Genomic DNA, 17,626 nt, shown 5'->3' with positions numbered 1-17,626 from the left:
AGATTATTGCCTTAGCCTTATCCTATATTTGTATAATGGAGTTCGTCATTTATTGACGGATTTTTGGGAATTTGTATCTTTCAACGAAATGGAAGGGTTGCACATTCAATTTATATCTCAACTTGTATATTTAGGCTACACACAAATTGAAGTTGCCAACTATACAATTTAAATCATTCTAAAAATATTCTCTAAATTAAAATCTATAATTAAACTTCCAAAAATAATTGCATTCTCAATTATCACTTAGCATAAAAAAGTTTTAAAAAAACAATTTTTTAAAATTATTGTCTCAGTTCCTTTGTAAATCTTAGAAAACTAAAAAAAAAAAAAAGTATTTTTGTGATTATTTAGAATTCTAGAAAGAAAAATGGAAATATTTTTTTACAACTAAACAATCTCCTAAATATTGATCACTCCAAGGAGCCCATTCAATAAAAATAAAAAATAAATAAAATCAAGGCTATGCTTAGATAAAAAGTATTATTTTAGGAAGGTAAAGAAAAATGAAATAAAATAAAATTTATCCTTCTATAGTAAAACGTATATATTATACATGTGGATGACTATCCTGAGATATGTTATAACTTTTGGTATGCGCAGATAATGGTCCATTATGGAATTGACTTTTGGAATGTCAATATAATTCTTGCCTATACAAGGACATGTTTTACAATCAAATTTGAAAAAAAAAAATGTTTAGCAACATCTAGTTCATAAAGAACTAGACTACTAAATTTCTATAACTCTGAATTTTTTTACTTTATTTTTTCTATAATTTTTTTTAATTCATTCACAACACGTTATCAGCACGATCAAGTCTCTAATGATATAACAGAATCTTTTAAGTTTCGTTGGTATTATAATATGTATGGAAAATAACTGCTTTAGTTTATTTCTTTACCAGATTACTGAAAAGAAATCCCCCATAAAATTCACTGGTCCTACCCCCGCAGAGTTCCCCTATTAATACCCTAAAAATGACAACTCTCAGAACTAAACTTCAATATTTTTTTGTGAATAACATTTCTTATAACTAAGGAAAGACCAAATTTTGAACAAATAGTCTTACCTTGAATTAGGGATGAATTCCAAAGTAGCTCTATCGATGATCCACTCCAGTAGGTTTACAGATAACTTTCTCAGGAGCGTCGTGGCGACTTTATATTGTTGAACCGATGAGAATCCGACTCGAGATCTTAAAGAGAAGGTAGAAGGGACGAAAGGAGGAGAGACAGGGAGGTTTTCGCACAATTTTCGCCAAAAAATGAGAGTTAAGCCTATTTATACACTAACCCTCGTCGACGAGCCACGTCACTTCGTCGATGAGGTCAAGAAAGTAATTCGTTGACGAACTCTCCCCTCGTCGACGAAATTCAGAATTGCCAAAAACATCATCTCGGTATCTTCTCGTCGACGAAGCGTACTCTCGTCGATGAGCCCAAAATGCCACGTCGTCGACGAAGTCTGTTGCCACCCAATTTTTTATTTTCATTTTCCTCTTTCTTTATTATTTATATGTCATTATTTTTCGGATCATTACAGTTTTCGTCAATCTATCAACAACTATCCAGATAACATTCTGTCCATGCAGTGCCGATGACAATCTCGTGACAAAGTCCATGGAAATATGCTTTCACTTCCACTTAGGAATGACAAGTGATTTCAACGGTCCTACTGGCCTCTGGTGCTCGACTTTTACCCGCTGACACGTTAGACACTGCTCAACAAAACGGGTGATTTCTCTTTTCATGTTAGATCACCAGAAAGATTCCCGTAGATCTCTATACATCTTTGTGCTTTTGTGTTGGCCTAGCAAGATTTACGAATATTATTTTGATGATAACAAATCAAGAGAATTTAACACGTGTTGGTTAAAGTGATAATTGTTTTAGGAAACAAACATATAAGTTCAAGATTGAGTGTTTACAATGCTCACAAGACTTGTCAAAGGAGAAAGCTTATACTCTAAAGACAATTAAATGAAAGCTTACTAGATATTGAAGCTTGGATTTACTTCAATCGAATTAATCAAAATTGCAAGGGTCCTAACAGTTGTTTCTTCATGGACATCTAGATTAGTGTTTACCATCACCATACTTACTTGGGGGTAGCAAGAATAGCAAGAAGCACATTATCCTCCATATACTGGTTTAACAAAGAACAGAAGGAGGGTAAATTGTAGAACACGAGACAAGGTCATAGGCAAGCCTTTTAGTAATTAATTAATATTCAATGAACAAATGAAATTGTTCAAGGTTGTATCAAGGGTCAAGAGAGAAAAAAAAAAGAAGATAATTTATAAAGTTAACTCCTAGAAACCATTGTTTTTTTGTTAATAAAAAATTCATGTACAACGCACGTGCCAATTTACTAGTAATTATGAAAATACCAACTTAATTTCCACCTTTATGAATCCGTGTAGGAAACTTGAAAAAAATGCATATTTTTATTTTTTTTAAAAAAATTTATGCAAATTTGAGAAAAAGAAAAGTGGCATTTTTGTGATTATATGAAAGTTTGAAAATTAAAAAAAAAGATAAATTTTCACAACTAAACAATTTCCTAAAAAATAGGCTTCTTTGAGTTAATTTATATATAAAAAAGACTTTATTTAAATTAATAATTTTGTTTGAAAAAAATAATTAAAAAAAAAATCACTTCCCACCCTATTCTCCCTCTTATCAAATGGTATTAAAACAAAAATTTATTCCTGATGGGAAGTCTTTAGACACGTTAGACACAAGAGCAAGGCCACAGGGGTAGTATCGTAACTTTAAAAAATAGGTGTAATTTGATAACTTGCTAAAAAGGATAAAGTAGTAATTTGGGCAAAGAAAGAGCAAGAATCCGTCGACTCAAAAGATCAGTGCCTCGTATGCAAGCCGAGCCGCATGGGGGCGAGAGAGAAGAGAGAGAGCGAGCAGAGAGAAGCCCTAGTTCTCCAAACTGAAGACGAAGACACAGTTCTGAATCAAAATAGAGAAATCGCAGACGAGTTGGCCAATTTTATGAATCGTCGTTGCCATGGCTGATAAATCCACCGGCGCAGAGACCGAAGCGTGGGGGACATGGGAGGAGCTCCTCCTAGCGTGCGCCGTGAATCGGTACGGCACCAATAGCTGGGACTCCGTCGCCATTGAAATGCAGAAACGAAGCTCCACGCTTCACCTCCTCACGCCTCTCAACTGTAAACGAAAGTACCACGACCTCAAGCGCCGTTTCATGACCATAGACCACCAAACCGACGACGTATCCGAAGGACACGATCAGACCCAAACTACCATTCCCTGGCTCGACGAATTGCGTAAGCTCCGAGTCGCCGAACTCAAACGCGAAGTCGAGCGTTACGATCTATCCATTGTGTAATTCTTCTCCTGTCCGCTGCATCTGCAATTAAAAAGTTCCTTTCCGCCATTATTGCGCTAAAATTTGCGATCGAGCTCTGTTGTTGTGCAGGTCTCTACAACTAAAAGTGAAGCGATTGAAGGAAGAAAGGGATCAGAGTTTGAGAGAGAATGAGGACAAATCAGATCTGGAGAAATGCAAGGAAGATGGGGAGGACGAGGAGACGAAAGACGGAGATGGAGAATCGGACAGGTTGTTGCCAGGATGCGTCGCCGGCGAAGCTGTTTCCGAGGAAGAACCCGACCGGGATAACCAGTCATCCAATGAATCGAACTCCACGGATCCGAAATGTGATAATCCAGTATCCGTACTCAAACCGCCGGAGGAGAAGCAGATCCCGGTGGTAACGTCCGCTGAAGAACCGGATCCAACCGGGCAGTCCGGAAAACGAGCCGGCGAGGATTCGTGTAACGGCAGCTCGGAGAGTATGGCGAAGGAATCGGCGACTCGTAACTCAGAGAAACGAGACTCGGAGAGAGGATCGGGCGAGTCACCCGAGTTGTGGGAATCGGTAGCTGAGTCGAAAGGAGGAGGGGATGGTTTGAAGGAGAGTAGCAGCGATGTGCAAAGCTCGGCGAGCTTGTCAAGGAAGACTGATGATCATCAAGCTCCCGCCACCAAGCCGGTCTCCTTTGAGTCACAGCCGTTGATCGAGGTCCTCCAGATCATCAAGTCTCACAGGCTCGGCTCCGTCTTCTCGCGCCGGCTTGAGAGCCAGGTATCTATTTCGCTCTCATTTTTTAATCTTTATTATATTAATCAAATTTTGTTTTATTTTAGCAAGTCAATGGCATTTTTAAAAATTTTTTTTTCCTCCCGAATGAAAATGAGATTTTTTTTTTTTTTTTTAATTTCTTGTAGTAATAATTTAATATAATAAAAATATAAAAATAGATTTTTAATCATTTATTACGTTATTCATTTAAAAGTAATCTCAATTTACAAATTATTACATAATTATAATTTTTATAAATCATGGTTAATTTAGTAATTAATAAATATTCTAATTTTCCTCATCCTCCTAACCCCATTACCTCCAAAATAATAAATTTAAAACTATTATAAAATAACAAATATTTATAACCTTTTTATTATCTTGTTAACTTTCCTTGATCTGAGGAGCAATAAAAAAAATATTTATTATATTTTTATTTATTTTTAAATATTTTTAAAAATTAAAAATTATTTTTTGTATGATTAAAAATTTTAAAAACAAAATATGGATGATATATAAAGTTAAAATTTTATTCATTAATTGGGTATATTCTTAAGTTTCACGACACCTCAGCATAAATTTAAATATGTGAGTTACAAAGTAGGAATAAAACTGAATATGAAATCTAATGGAGTTGTAATAAAGAGAAAATTAAACTAGATAATTAAGAGATTAATAATACCAATTGATTTAAATATTTTTGATCTATTATATTGAAAAAGATGTAGTATATAAAATTAAAATAGGTTGGATAAAATAGAAGAGTGCATTAGGTGTCGTGTGATTGGAGAATACTCTTAAAATTAAAATGAAAATATTCTAAGATGATTATTGGACAAGCTATGCTTTATGGTTGAAAAATAAAGTAAGAAATGAATATAAGGGAGGGGTGATTAGATGGTTTGGACATTTAAAACACAGGTCTAGTAGAATATGAGGAGTGGGTGAGTGAGTGAGGACAACATATACATAGGTTTTTTTTTTTTTTTTTTAACTTTTTTGAGGTTTCGAGACTTTGAGGCCTTATTTTAAAATCTTAAGGAAAGGAAAATATGAAAGAATTCACTTTTCATGTTTGTTTATTAAGGAAATTAAAAAAGAGAACAAAATATATATCAAATCAATGAATAAAAATTTGATTTTATAAATTATTTATATTTATTTTTAAAATTTTTAATTATTTTATAATAAATTTTCCTTTTTTAATAGTATTCGATATAAAGGAAAATATAGTGTCTTATTTTTCTTTTCTTTTTCTAACCAAAATCCTTTATGCAAACAAATCCTTAGGAATCACTTCTAAGATTTGTAAATGTTGAAAATTTTACTTGTGAGTTTGTCCCACATTGGAAAATTAAAGTGAATAATGGGTGCTTATATACATGGATGGACCCATGACCGAATTAGCTTGAGTTTTTGGGTCAAATTGGTGTTTACTCATGTGTATCAAGCCTACCCATGGGCTCCTCCGGTCCTAACAAGTAGTATCAGAATTCGGTTGGAGCAGAAAAGTCAGATCAGAAGTGATCCCAAAATTAGAGCTCTGTCCAGTGGATCGAAATCAAGTTTTGAGGTCACCATCGCATTTAGCTTGCCGAGACGAAGAGAACCGTCTCAGTCGGGATAACGTTTGATAATGAGATTTGGGCCCTACTGATTCTTAGTTAGTTACCTGAAAGTTGGAATGGTGTTGTTACTGCCATTAGTAGCTCCATAGGAAAATCGAAGCTTGTATATGATGAAGTCGTCAGCATGATTTTGATGAAAGAAATCAGAATGTAGTCGAACCATAGTTCCACTTCGAGTTCAGCCTTGAACATGGAAAGTTGAGGCAGAGGGAACAGGCATGGACGATTAAACAATCGCGACAAATCTAGGCCCAGGCGGTCTAAATTCGAAAATCCCAAAGGTATTCAGGACACAGGTTCCCATATCACAAAAGTTATTGAGTGCAGGAATTGTGGAAATATTGGTCATTACTAGAACCAGTGCATGAGTCAGAAGAAAGAATTCGAGACGAGGGCGAAGACAGAAGCAAATATTGCTTTCGAGAATGATGAGATGTTGATATGCTCTTTGGAGAGCAAGCAGGAGTCTTGGGTCTTAGACTCCGGAGCCTCATTTCATGCCACATGCTGCAGAGATTGCCTAGAGGAGTATACATTAGGTAATTTTGGTAAGGTGTACCTTGGCAACGATCAACATTGTGACGTAACCGACAAGAGAGTTGTGAAGATCAATATAAACGGGTCGGTATGGAAGTTGAAGGATGTCAGGTATATTCCAGACCTGAAAAAGAATTTGATCCTAGTTGGTCAGCTGGCAGATGAGGGATACACGACGAAATTCATTGGCGATGAATGGAAAGTTTCAAAGGGTGTATTAATGATTGCGCGAGGTAAGAAAATTGGAACACTTTTTCTAACCTTAAATGCCTCCATGTCTATTTCAGTACAGATTGACATGTGTGAGGATTGTATAGTCTAGAAACAGAAGAGGGTTAGTTTCCAGATAAACACCCGTGTCCCAAAGAAGAAGGGACTAAAACTGCTCTACTCAGAATATGTCGGGACATAACAGCAAAATACTGAGAATCCTCAGGTGGAGGAACCAGTAGAGCAGATCATCGCACCACCATCTCCTACTCCAACTCCGGAGCTTAGGAGATCTACTCGGTCTCATGTACCAAACAAAATGTATATTGATTACTTATTTCCTACAGATGGAGGAGAGTCTGAATGCTATGATGAAGCATGTCAAGTGGCAGATAAGAGCAAGTGGGAGCTTGCGATGAAGGATGAGGTGAAGTCCTTCACCTCCAATAGAATGTGGAAGTTGCCCAAAGGCCTTCACAACAAGTGGGTGTACAGAATCGAAGATGAGCATGACGACTTCAGAAGGTACAAGCCTTAGTTGATAGTCAAAGAATTCAAGCAGAAGGAAGAGATTGACTACACCAACATTTTTACACCAGTTGTGAAGATGACAGCCATCAGATTAGTCTGCAGAAATCGAGCAGACAGGAAGATGGTGACTACAAAGTAACTGAAGTTGTGTTCAACTTCAGTTGGTTTTCATGCTTGAAGACACATATTTTGAGCACATCATTTATTCATGATACTCTGGTGAGGAGTTGTCTTTGTCTCCAAATAGGAGATTGTTAGAGCTGGAGCCAGAAGACAGCCAGGAGGAGTTGAGTTGGAAAACGCGGTGAAATTAATTTCATGCGGTGCATTTATCCACCATTAATCTCTTCGTTGTAACTTCCAATTGTAATTGATTTTATTTTTAATTGTGATTTAAATTCCAAGCCCTATAAATAGAGGGTCGTGGAAGATGTAATTGTGTGTGCAGAAGTGTGAGAAGCTCAGAGAGAGCATAGAGGAAGAAGGGAGGAAGAGAGGGAGAGAGAGAATTGTAATATTTTCCGGCGATAGTGAATATTTGGTGTGTGCTCTGTGGACGTAGGTCGTTATTGATCGAATCACGTTAAATCTTTGGTGTCACTTTGATCAGGATGCTCATAGGTTCCTAACAAGTGGTATCAGAACCAATGATTCGTAACTCTGGGTGAGCGACATCGTAAAAGTCAAGACGAGAAGTTAATTCTCCTGACGTGCTAACAGTTGGAGGACCATGTGTGTGGCTGAGGCCAATAAGGATCATCTAGGCTGCGGATGGATCTGAACAGGGTCAAGACGTGGGAGGTAGGATTGGTTTTGAGGCACGTGGAATACAATCTGAGGCACGTAAGATGCCAGTGGTAAGGTCCACTTGAGCAACTGTTGGAGAATTGTCCCAGAAGGGAGACAGTTTACGTTCAAGGGGGAGCAGGAATTCACAAGTAAGGGGGAGATTGTTGAGAATTCCACTTGTGAGCTTGTCCCACATTGGAAAATTGAAGTGGATAATGAGTGCTTATATACATGGATGAACCCAAGACCCAATTAGTTTGAGCTTTTGGGTCAAATTGGTGTTTACCCATGTTTATCAAGCCCACCCATGGGCTCTTTCGGTCCTAACAGTAAAAAGACACAAATTTTGTTTTGTACTATGCAAAATAAGAAGTCTTTTGAGGTGAAGTTTATGTATCTTTGGCAAGTTTCAACCTAGGTTTGTAGTATTTTTAAAATTTATCATTGAAAATTTTGAAATTCTAGTGATGATTTCTGTCTTTTTGTCAAATCTCCAACGTTGTTAGTATCTTTTGCTTTTTTTTAGAAATTATTTAGCAAAAATTTATATTATGTCTTAATCCTTTTTTTTTTAAGAGAGAATTTGTAAAATTTGAGAGGCATTGAAAGAGTTGCGAAAATGTGATTAAATTTTTTTGAAACTGTCTAGGGGATTATAGGGAGTTGTGTATATTAGGAAAATTTAATTCATTAATTTGTTTGTATATTTATAATTTTTTAAATTATAAATTAATTTATAAATTAGGAACATTTTAAAAAATGATTAAATTGAAAAAATAATTAAAGGCCATCTAGGATTCTTTTAATTAATTACTTGCACAATTAGGCGTGTGTTTTTTAGACAATTTTGAATCATTTTCTAATTTTTTTATAAAAACCTTTCAAGTTATCTTTTACTTTCAATATTTACTAATCAAAGTAATTTGATAAATTAATTTTAAATTTTAAAGCCTATTCATAACTTTTATTATTGTATTTTTGGGGACTAAAAATGTGTTGACAGCTAGTTTACACGTGGGTTTATTTTATTCTCTCTGTTTTAAAGAAAACCAAACCCCACATTCCAATTTCGGTGGGAGATGCATTTAATAGTCTTCTCCACGTGGGAAAAAAGCTATTAACCCACATGGAATTTGTATGTGACTCGGGCTTCGTTTGTGTGGAATTCGGGAAAAAAAAAATGAGAAGAAAAGGATGAAAGAATTTATATTTTTATATTTGATTATTAAAAAATAAAAATAAATATAAAATATTCTTATAATATTTAATTTTTCTTAATTTTTAATTTCATTTTGAATAGAATTTAACATAAAAGGAAAGTATAATAGAAAATGATTCTTATTTTCATTTTTCTTTTTATTTATTTTTCATTCCTCAAGCAAAATTTTTGATTAAAATGGATCTTAACAGATTTGTGATTTGAGCAATAATTTTCTTCTTGTATATATGTAGTCATTTTACATATTGGTTAGAATTTGAAATTTTAATGTCAAAGATGTTAGATTTGAAATTTGGAAGTAGAAAAGGTATATGAAATGAAAAGTGCTCATTCTTAAAACATTTCTAAAGAAATATTCTGGTTAGACTTTGAATTTTTCGAGTTGAAAGCTCTAAATTCAAATTTTCACAGAGTTAAAAGGAAATTTATTATTTTTGCATTGTGTAATCAGGCACTTTCAAATTCAATTAACAAAAAAAAGTGTTTTAAGAGCATTCCTTTGTACTGGATGTCCTAGCTGTGCATGAAATTTTATTTTAAAACTTTTATCTTATCTATGGTAAGGCTTTAGATTTGGATTTGTTGTAATATGTGATTTATATCGAGTGGAGCATGTGTACAAAGAAAGCACCTAGATGGTACAAGTGCATTTGAGGAATTTTTTTAATACTTCTATACGGTTAGGGTTAGTATAAATGCATGTGTAACTCTACTTTTACAATAGTGAAATTTCGCCTCCGCTCGTTCTTGTGGATGTAGACATAATGTCAAATAACGTTAAATTCGTGTTTTTCTTGTTTTACCCATCTCTTTGTTTTTTCGTACTATTTATCACAATTGTTGCACATTTCTCAATAATTTGTATTTGTTAAAAATTTCACTTGTAAGTTTGTCCCAAATTGAAAAAATTAAGTAGATGATGGGTGCTTATATATATGGTTGGATTCAAGACCCAACAGGCTTAAGCTTTTGGATCAAGTTAATGCTCTCCCATGTGTATCATGCTCATCCATGGACACCTTCGGTGCTAACAAGTGATATTAGAGCTGACGGTTTGTAACTCTGGGTGAGCGACATTGTAAAAAAAAAAAATTTGAGGCATGAAGCTAATTCTCCTTATGTGCTAACAGTTGGAGGACCAAGTGTGTGATCGAGGCTAATAATGATCATCTAAACTTGGAAGATGGATTCGAATAGGGTCAAGATGTAGGAGGTAGGATTGGTTCAGAGGCACATGAAGTGCAATTTGAGGCACGTAAGACGCAATGGTAAGAGGCCCACTTGAGTAACTGCTGGAGAATTAGGCTCACTCCCATAAGGGAGATGAATTCCTTTCAAGGGGGAGTAGTTGGAACTCATAAGCGAGGGAGAGATTTATGAGAATTTCACTTGTGAGTTTGTCTTATATTAAAAAAATTGAGTAGATGGTGGGTGCTTGTATACATTGTTTGGCCCAACATCAAGTTTTTGGTTTAAGTTAGTACTCACCCATGTGTATCATGCCCAACCATGGGCGCCTTCGGTTGTAAGAATTCGAATCGTGATATAGGAAATTAATTAATTAAGAGAGGGGTAAATTGGTAATTAAGCAAGCTTTGTTGACGAAGTAAGAGTTTTTTGACGAAGTTTTTGTGGTTCTCGGCGACGAAGTGCAAAGTCTCGTTGACGAGGAGTGGCCGGGTTAAAGGGTTATAAATAGATATTTTCATTACTTCTCAGCTAAGAAAACTCAAATTCTCTATCTCTTTAGATTTCTTCGCCGTATGTAGCGGGAATCATAAATTTGATGTTACCACGAGGATCAAGGAAGGATTCTCTACAAGTTTTACGGATTGGATTTTCGTTTCAGACATTCTCGGGTTTTGGCCCAAAATAGAGGTAAGACTCGATTTTTAATTATGATCTGGTAGTTATGTAGGGAATAGGATTGTGAGTATCTTTGTATTGTGGGTTGTAGGTTTTGGAATTCGGTTTCCGGTTTAGGGGCCTTGGAGTTCGGGATTTGTCATCGGGAAAAGGTAAGGGGATTCAATTTATGTCGGTTATTTTTTGAATTCGGACTTGGTGGAATTATGGTCCACGGTCCTGTGTGCTTTTTGATTACTCATTTGGGGGGATCTGACGGGTAAAATTATGGATTTTTCATGATTACAGTTTTGGAAAAAAAGGGGGCGACGAGCTGCATCCCTGGTTTTGTTGGAAAATCGTAAATATATTGTGATATATATTGTGTTATAGGGATGACCGTGTCTTGACTTGTTTAAACTGTATGTGTTTGGAAAATCATGATTTTAGATTACTAAATTGGCGTGATTTGTTTGATTATATGTGCATGCATGATTGTGTTTTGTTGAAATGCAATGAAATAGGAACTAGGTCCCAAGTTATTTCAGGTACAAAAAGAGTGTCCGGCTTTATATCCGTGGGCGTATGAAATTGTTAGGCCATGTTTGGTAAGAGTGTCTGGCTCTATATTCGAGGGCGTGAGCCTTACTGGCTGATCACCGAAGGGTGTGGATCCACCAGTTTGTACCGGTACGATGCCATGGGAGCTTGAGGTTCGCCATGTGCCGGGGATGCTGTGTATTGCAGTCTGGCTACGGGCCGACGCCGGGTATCGCTGGCCGACTTTGGGCTGAAGGATGTGACGACACTGAGTTATTTGATCATGTGTGTGTGCGTATATGCACTGTTTTGAAACTGTTTTGTGAAAGTACTGGAGTTGTATTTAACTATGTATGTTTTGTTGTCATGATAACACTCAAATGTCACACACCGATATAACATGTACCTGCCCTTAGTGAGAGGTGTCTCATCCTTGTTGTACGTATATATTTTTCAGGTCTTTCGAGTAATTGGAACTAGCATCCTTTGGGTTGGGAGCGTAGTGGTCGGTATACTACAAGAGATACTTGGGTAAGTACTAAGACTGTATCGGGTGGTCACCCGGGTTGTGTTTTGTAGTATGGACTTGGATTTCTTTTTGTATAGACTCTGGTATGGTATAAAATATGTATAGAATGACATTTTTTTGCTATGTATATTCTGTTTGTACATGGATGTGTGTAGGGTGCCTGGAAACCCCTACGGGGTTGGACCCTCATTCATTGTACTGTGTAATGGATGTTTTGTATGATATAGAGACATGTTAGGTTACTTATTCACCCTTGGGTCCCATTACTGAGTTCGGGGCGTGACAGCTTGGTATCAAAGTTAACCAGGTTATTAGGTCTTGTAGACTTGGTTAGGTATAACTGTGTGTACATACCAGAGCATAGGAGGTTGGATGTGGGTAGAGTTGGTTGAGAGATGTTCTGTTGCTAAACCGGGACTCGTCAGTGGTGTTTTGTGTTTTTCCTGGAATGACGATTTCAGTAAAATCACGACAAACCATTGATGACTTTCGTGTTAGTGTGATAGGACAAACCTGAACTTGACAGGTGATAGTTAACATGATTAGTGTTAGATAATTGTGTGAAGTGTACATGTCCGACAATGGTACTGAGCACACAAATTCAAAGTTCACGAAGTTGTGTAAGCAACATGTGATTAAGGGACACTTCATAGTATAATGGTTCTGGACAAAAGTAGTGAATATGACATGTTTTTTGATTAACAAGTCACCTAGTGCAGTACTAGTTGGGAAAGTAGTAGAGGTGTGGACAGATAGCACGGTAGACTATTCTAGTTTGTGAGTGTTTAGATGTCCAGCATACGCGCGTGTTTCTAGTGAGGAGAGATCAAAGCTTAATGCGAAATCTAAACAGTGTATCTTTTTGGGGTATCAGAAAGGGGTGAAAGACTTAAAAGTGTTGGGATTCGAAGACAAATAAGGTGGTGATTAGTAGAGATGTGATTTTTTATGAGAAAATCATCTTGCAGCGTACTCAGGAAAAAGTGAAACAGGTGCCAAAAAATTGCAATAGTAATGAGCATGTGATGCGGGTGGAGCTAGAGACCCATGGTAGAGAAGACAATGTTAAGAATACAGGGAGTTCTAGCTCAGGCAATAAACAACATCACAGTATAGCTATAGAAAGACCCCAACGCACTATCAAGCCACCCACCAGGTATGTTTTTGAAGATTTGGTTTCTTATGCACTCATTACTAGTAGCAGAGATCCTACTACTTTTCAAGAGGTAGTACACAACCAAGAGAAGAGTAGATGGATGAGTCCTATGGTAGAGGAGATGAAGTCTCTGCATAAGAATCAGACATAGGAGTTGGTGGAGCTTCCAGAGCAGAAGAGAGTGATAGGATGCAAATGAGTGTATAAGAAAAAAGAAACGGTATCAGAAAAAAAAAAAAAAAAAAAAGGGGGAGAAAATGTCAAAGCTCATTTTGTAGCAGAGGGTTACTTTCAGAGGTAAGGAGTTGACTATGATGAGATCTTCTCCCCTGTGGTTCGACACACTTCCATCAGGACAGTGTTTGATTTGGTAGCTTATTTTTATATGCAGTTGGAGCAGATGGATGTAAAAATAACTTTTCTTTGTGGTCATTTGAAGGAGCTGATATACATGGTACAACCAGAAGGGTTTAGTATGCCTGTATAGGAACACTTGGTTTGTAAATTGAGGAAATCACTTTATGGGTTGAAGCAGTCTTCAAGGTAGTGGTACAAGTGATTTGACTCCTACATGATCCGGATTGGCTACAGGAGATGTGAGTATAATTGTTGTGTTTATGTGAAAAGCTTTGATGATGGTTCATGTATTTTTCTGTTACTTTATGTGGATGATATGTTGATTGCTGCGAATAGTATGAGTGAGATTAACAAGTTGAAGATTTTGTTGAGCAAAGTATTTGACATAAAGGATTTGGGTGCGACCAAGAAGATTTTTGGGATGGAGATTCGTAAGGACAGAGCTTCCAGGAGATTATGGTTATCTCAGCGTAACTATGTTGAGATGGTGTTGGAGAGGTTTAACATGGATAATGCAAAACTAGTGAGTACATCTTTGACGAATCATTTTAGATTGTCTACCGCTCAGTGACCGAATACAGATGATGAAGTTCAATACATGTCAAAGGTTCCATATGTTAGTGCAGTGGAGTGCTTGATGTATGCTATGGTTTGTATAACATCAGATTTGGCACAAACATTCAGTGTGGTGAGCAAATTTCTATCAAATCCGGGATGATAACATTGAGATGTAGTCAATTGAATTTTCAGATACTTGAGGGGTACTACAGACTATGACATCATGTTTGACAGACAACAGGGTGATCCTTCAGTTTTAGGTGTGGATGCAAACTATCCAAGGGACTTGGATGACAAGAGGTCTACCACATGTAATGTATTCACTCTTGTTGGGAGGGAGGGTATTTGTTGGAGGTCCATGACTCAATCTCTAGTTGCACTATCTACTACCGAGTCAGAGTTTATGGCATTGGCTGAGGCTGCCAAGGGAGTTTTGTGGCTTACAAGGTTGATCAAGGAGCTGGGTATTTAGCAATGTGTAGTTCAGTTTGTATTGTGATAGTTAGAGTGTCATTTATTCGGCAAAGAACCAAGTGTATCATGTGAACACCAAGTATATAGATGTGAGGTTTCACAAGATCAGGGAATTGATTTCTTCTGGTGAACTATTGCTTGAGAAAATTATACTTCTGAGAATGCAGCAGACATGTTGACAAAGTCTGTTGCCATGGATAAGTTCAAACACTGCTTGGACTTGATTAACGTCTCCAGATGCTAGATGAAAGTTTTTACAATTATGAAATTCCACAGCCGCTCGTTTCTGTGGATGTAGGCATATTGCCAAATTACTTTAAATTCACATGTTTTTCTTACTTTATCTATCTCTCTTTATTTTTTTCGTACTATTCATCATAATTGTCACACGTATCTCAACATGATTTGTATTTGATTTGGGTAAGATATGTAAAGTTATATTAAAATTTATCCAAATCCATTCAAATTCAAATTTAGAATTTAATATATATATATATATGGTTAATATTTAAACATATAGAGGTCAATTTCACTTATTTCATTCTTGTGTAGAAAAGAATTGATCTTACACTCAATTTGTCACATTTCTAAATAATGTTATTATTATTATTATTACATATGCAAGAGATGAGAAGTAAATAATATTATACATACTTATCCTATATTTGTGAGATTTATGTAAAATATATATTTTCAAATACTAAGTTAAGTTATTTGTCAATCGCGAAATGGAAGAAACGACTATGTAATTAAAGGCCGCCACCCCAACAGCAAGGGATTAACAAATAACAATTACTTGCGGATTGCAATTTTCGTCAGCCCTTCTATTTCACCTCAAGCTGAAACAAAAAAAATTAAGTCCGAGGGTGTTCCTCCCATTCAAGATTTACATTGAAGTGAAAAAAAAAAAAAAGTTTTTAATTATTCAAGCTAACGTGAAATGGATTTGAATTTTTGTCATAGTTTATTAAATTTTATTTTATATTGATTTGAAGTTTGAACAGTACCATTTTTGAAGAGGTGCATTATCATATATTCAGAAATCTCATCAACAACACAATTTCTCAATTGAGTTTGAGAGACAAAGTCACCTTCCTTATTTTTATTAAGCACTTCCCAAGTGAAACTACGGCGACCCAGTTTTTGTAAGCAAAATATTCGAACAATAGAATTTCTCCAGCAGAATTTGAGAGACATGGGCATTGAATCTTGCAGAAAACAAATAATGAACGATAGAATTCAGTTCAAATTTTCCTTGTTTGCATTTTGCAGGAAACGCAGGGTTACACAAGCTTAATCCGGCAGCATATTGATCTGGAGACAGTAAGAACAAGGCTGGAAGAAGGCTGGTACGCCGATTGCACCGCCAAGTTCTTCCGCGATTTGCTGCTTCTCTTCAGCAACGCCGTCGTCTTCTTCGGCCGCAGTTCATCGGAATCCGCCGCAGCTACTGAGCTCCGGCTACTCATCTCCATGGAGATGGCTCGCAGAACCAATCCCAAGTCAAATTCGTCGCCGGAAGAACCCGCCGCCGTGGCACCTCCCGCGTCGTCGAACCCCCCCAAACCCGACCCGGAACCGTCGGATCCGTTGCCTCCGAAGCCAAAATTATCGGGGCCCATCATTGTTTGCCGGAAACGCAGCTCCCTCGCCGCGAAAGAGAGAAGAAGAGAGCAGGTGGCAACAATGGCAGCCGAGGAGAAACCCGCAGCTTCGGAGGATTTGAAGCCGAAGGGCAAGATTAATAAATCCTCCGGCTCCAACGATCAGGAGTCGTCTGGAATCACAAAGAAGAGATTCACATCTGCAAGAAACTCAAACAGAAGTAGCAAGAGTCGTACTAATTCAACGGCAAACAAGAGTTCAAGCACCAATTCAAATGCAGGGCGGTCTTCCGGTGATCAGATCGGTTTGGAAACCAGAGCCGCCGCCGCCGCCGCCGCCACCACCTCAACGGCTAATGCGAAGAGGCGAAGTGCGTCGAACTTCTCCAGTAGACTGAATAAGCAGACCTCTGAGTCCAACAATGGGTCGTTGCTGGAGACATTGAAGGGTTTCGTCGGTGGGGGATCTGAGCACAAGAGAAATGGCGGGCAGAAGGGTAGCGAAGCAAAGAAGGAGGAGCGCAGGAGTTCGGGTGGGAAACAGGCAAAGGAGCAGCAGAGTAGCCCGGGTAAGAGAATAGGGCGGCCGCCGAAGAGAGGCGCAGCGGCGCCTTCTCTGCCGCCGGTGGTTCCGGCCAAGCGGAGCAGGGAAGCGGGTGAGGCGGAGGCAAGCGGTTCGCGGCAGCCTAAGAAACGTTCCAGGAGATGAAAGTGGTTTGTGGTGGTGGGTTTAGGCCTTGGGAGTATCAGGTTTTAAGTTTATGATTGTATAGCTTGGTTTGGGTTTTGGAAGGCAATGGGGTATGGGATGGTGGTGGTTGATTGGAGTGGCCGGCCGGCCAATGGTATTTGACTACGTTTGGTACATAGTAGGAATGGAATGAAATGAAGAAAATTGAATGAAACTTGTTACTTGATTTGGTCATATTTTCTAGTTAAATTTTCACTCCATTTTTTCCGACCTTTTCCTCAATTTTGGAAATCAAACATGTACTGTTAACATTGTTTTCCTTGATTGCTTAGGATTCCACAACCCTTCCTTGGTTAAAAAATGGATTTAGAGAGAGAGAGAGAGCCATTGGAAGTTGAAGTAGAAGGTGTGTGATAGAAGCTTAATTTGTTCCCAAGTCATTTGGGAAAGAGGAGCAAAACTATTTGATTGTTTGGTTTCATTGGATTTGGATAACACTTGCATCTTCCATTTAATAGCACTTTCTATCTCCTCTGGACTTGCAAGATTCTTAACATTGATATGATATACCTTTTGTTTTGGTTGTCACATTTGATTTGCAAAGTAAAATCGATTGATAATATAATAAAATAAAAATAAATTTTAAAATTGATTCCAGCTTATCTAATTTAATTTATTTTTATGCACCAAAATTGTGATTAGGTCCTTCTAGGAATTGAATAAGATTGCTAATAAGCATATGTGTGTGTGTGTGTCCATAGACAACCTTCTAAAGCATATTCTAAGTTTTGCATAGTAGACCGGATAAAAATCACAAATGATCTTCTTAATCCAA

At 37.2% G+C, this 17,626-nt stretch overlaps 1 protein-coding gene across 1 annotated transcript; it reads left to right on the top strand.

Annotated features, from left to right (window-relative positions):
• The first annotated feature begins 2,827 nt into the window (after positions 1-2,827).
• Positions 2,828-17,025, top strand: LOC131167696 (uncharacterized). Its single transcript, XM_058126536.1, has 3 exons — positions 2,828-3,365; positions 3,460-4,126; positions 15,769-17,025. The coding sequence occupies exons 1-3, from the start codon at positions 3,028-3,030 to the stop codon at positions 16,807-16,809; spliced, it is 2,046 nt and encodes a 681-aa protein (XP_057982519.1). The 5' UTR covers positions 2,828-3,027; the 3' UTR covers positions 16,810-17,025.
• The last annotated feature ends 601 nt before the right edge of the window (positions 17,026-17,626 follow it).

This window comes from Malania oleifera, chromosome 11 (assembly GCF_029873635.1).
Source record: "Malania oleifera isolate guangnan ecotype guangnan chromosome 11, ASM2987363v1, whole genome shotgun sequence".
Taxonomy (NCBI): Eukaryota; Viridiplantae; Streptophyta; class Magnoliopsida; order Santalales; family Ximeniaceae; genus Malania; species Malania oleifera.
This window is presented reverse-complemented; position numbering and strand designations above follow the sequence as displayed.

Bases quoted from the DNA above. Each gene is read 5' to 3' on its own strand.
- LOC131167696 (XM_058126536.1), top strand. From the start codon at position 3,028: ATGGCTGATAAATCCACCGGCGCAGAGACCGAAGCGTGGGGGACATGG. The intron at 3,366-3,459 runs GTAATTCTTCTC...GTTGTTGTGCAG, and splicing joins CGTTACGATCTATCCATTGT to GTCTCTACAACTAAAAGTGA. The intron at 4,127-15,768 runs GTATCTATTTCG...TGCATTTTGCAG, and splicing joins CGCGCCGGCTTGAGAGCCAG to GAAACGCAGGGTTACACAAG.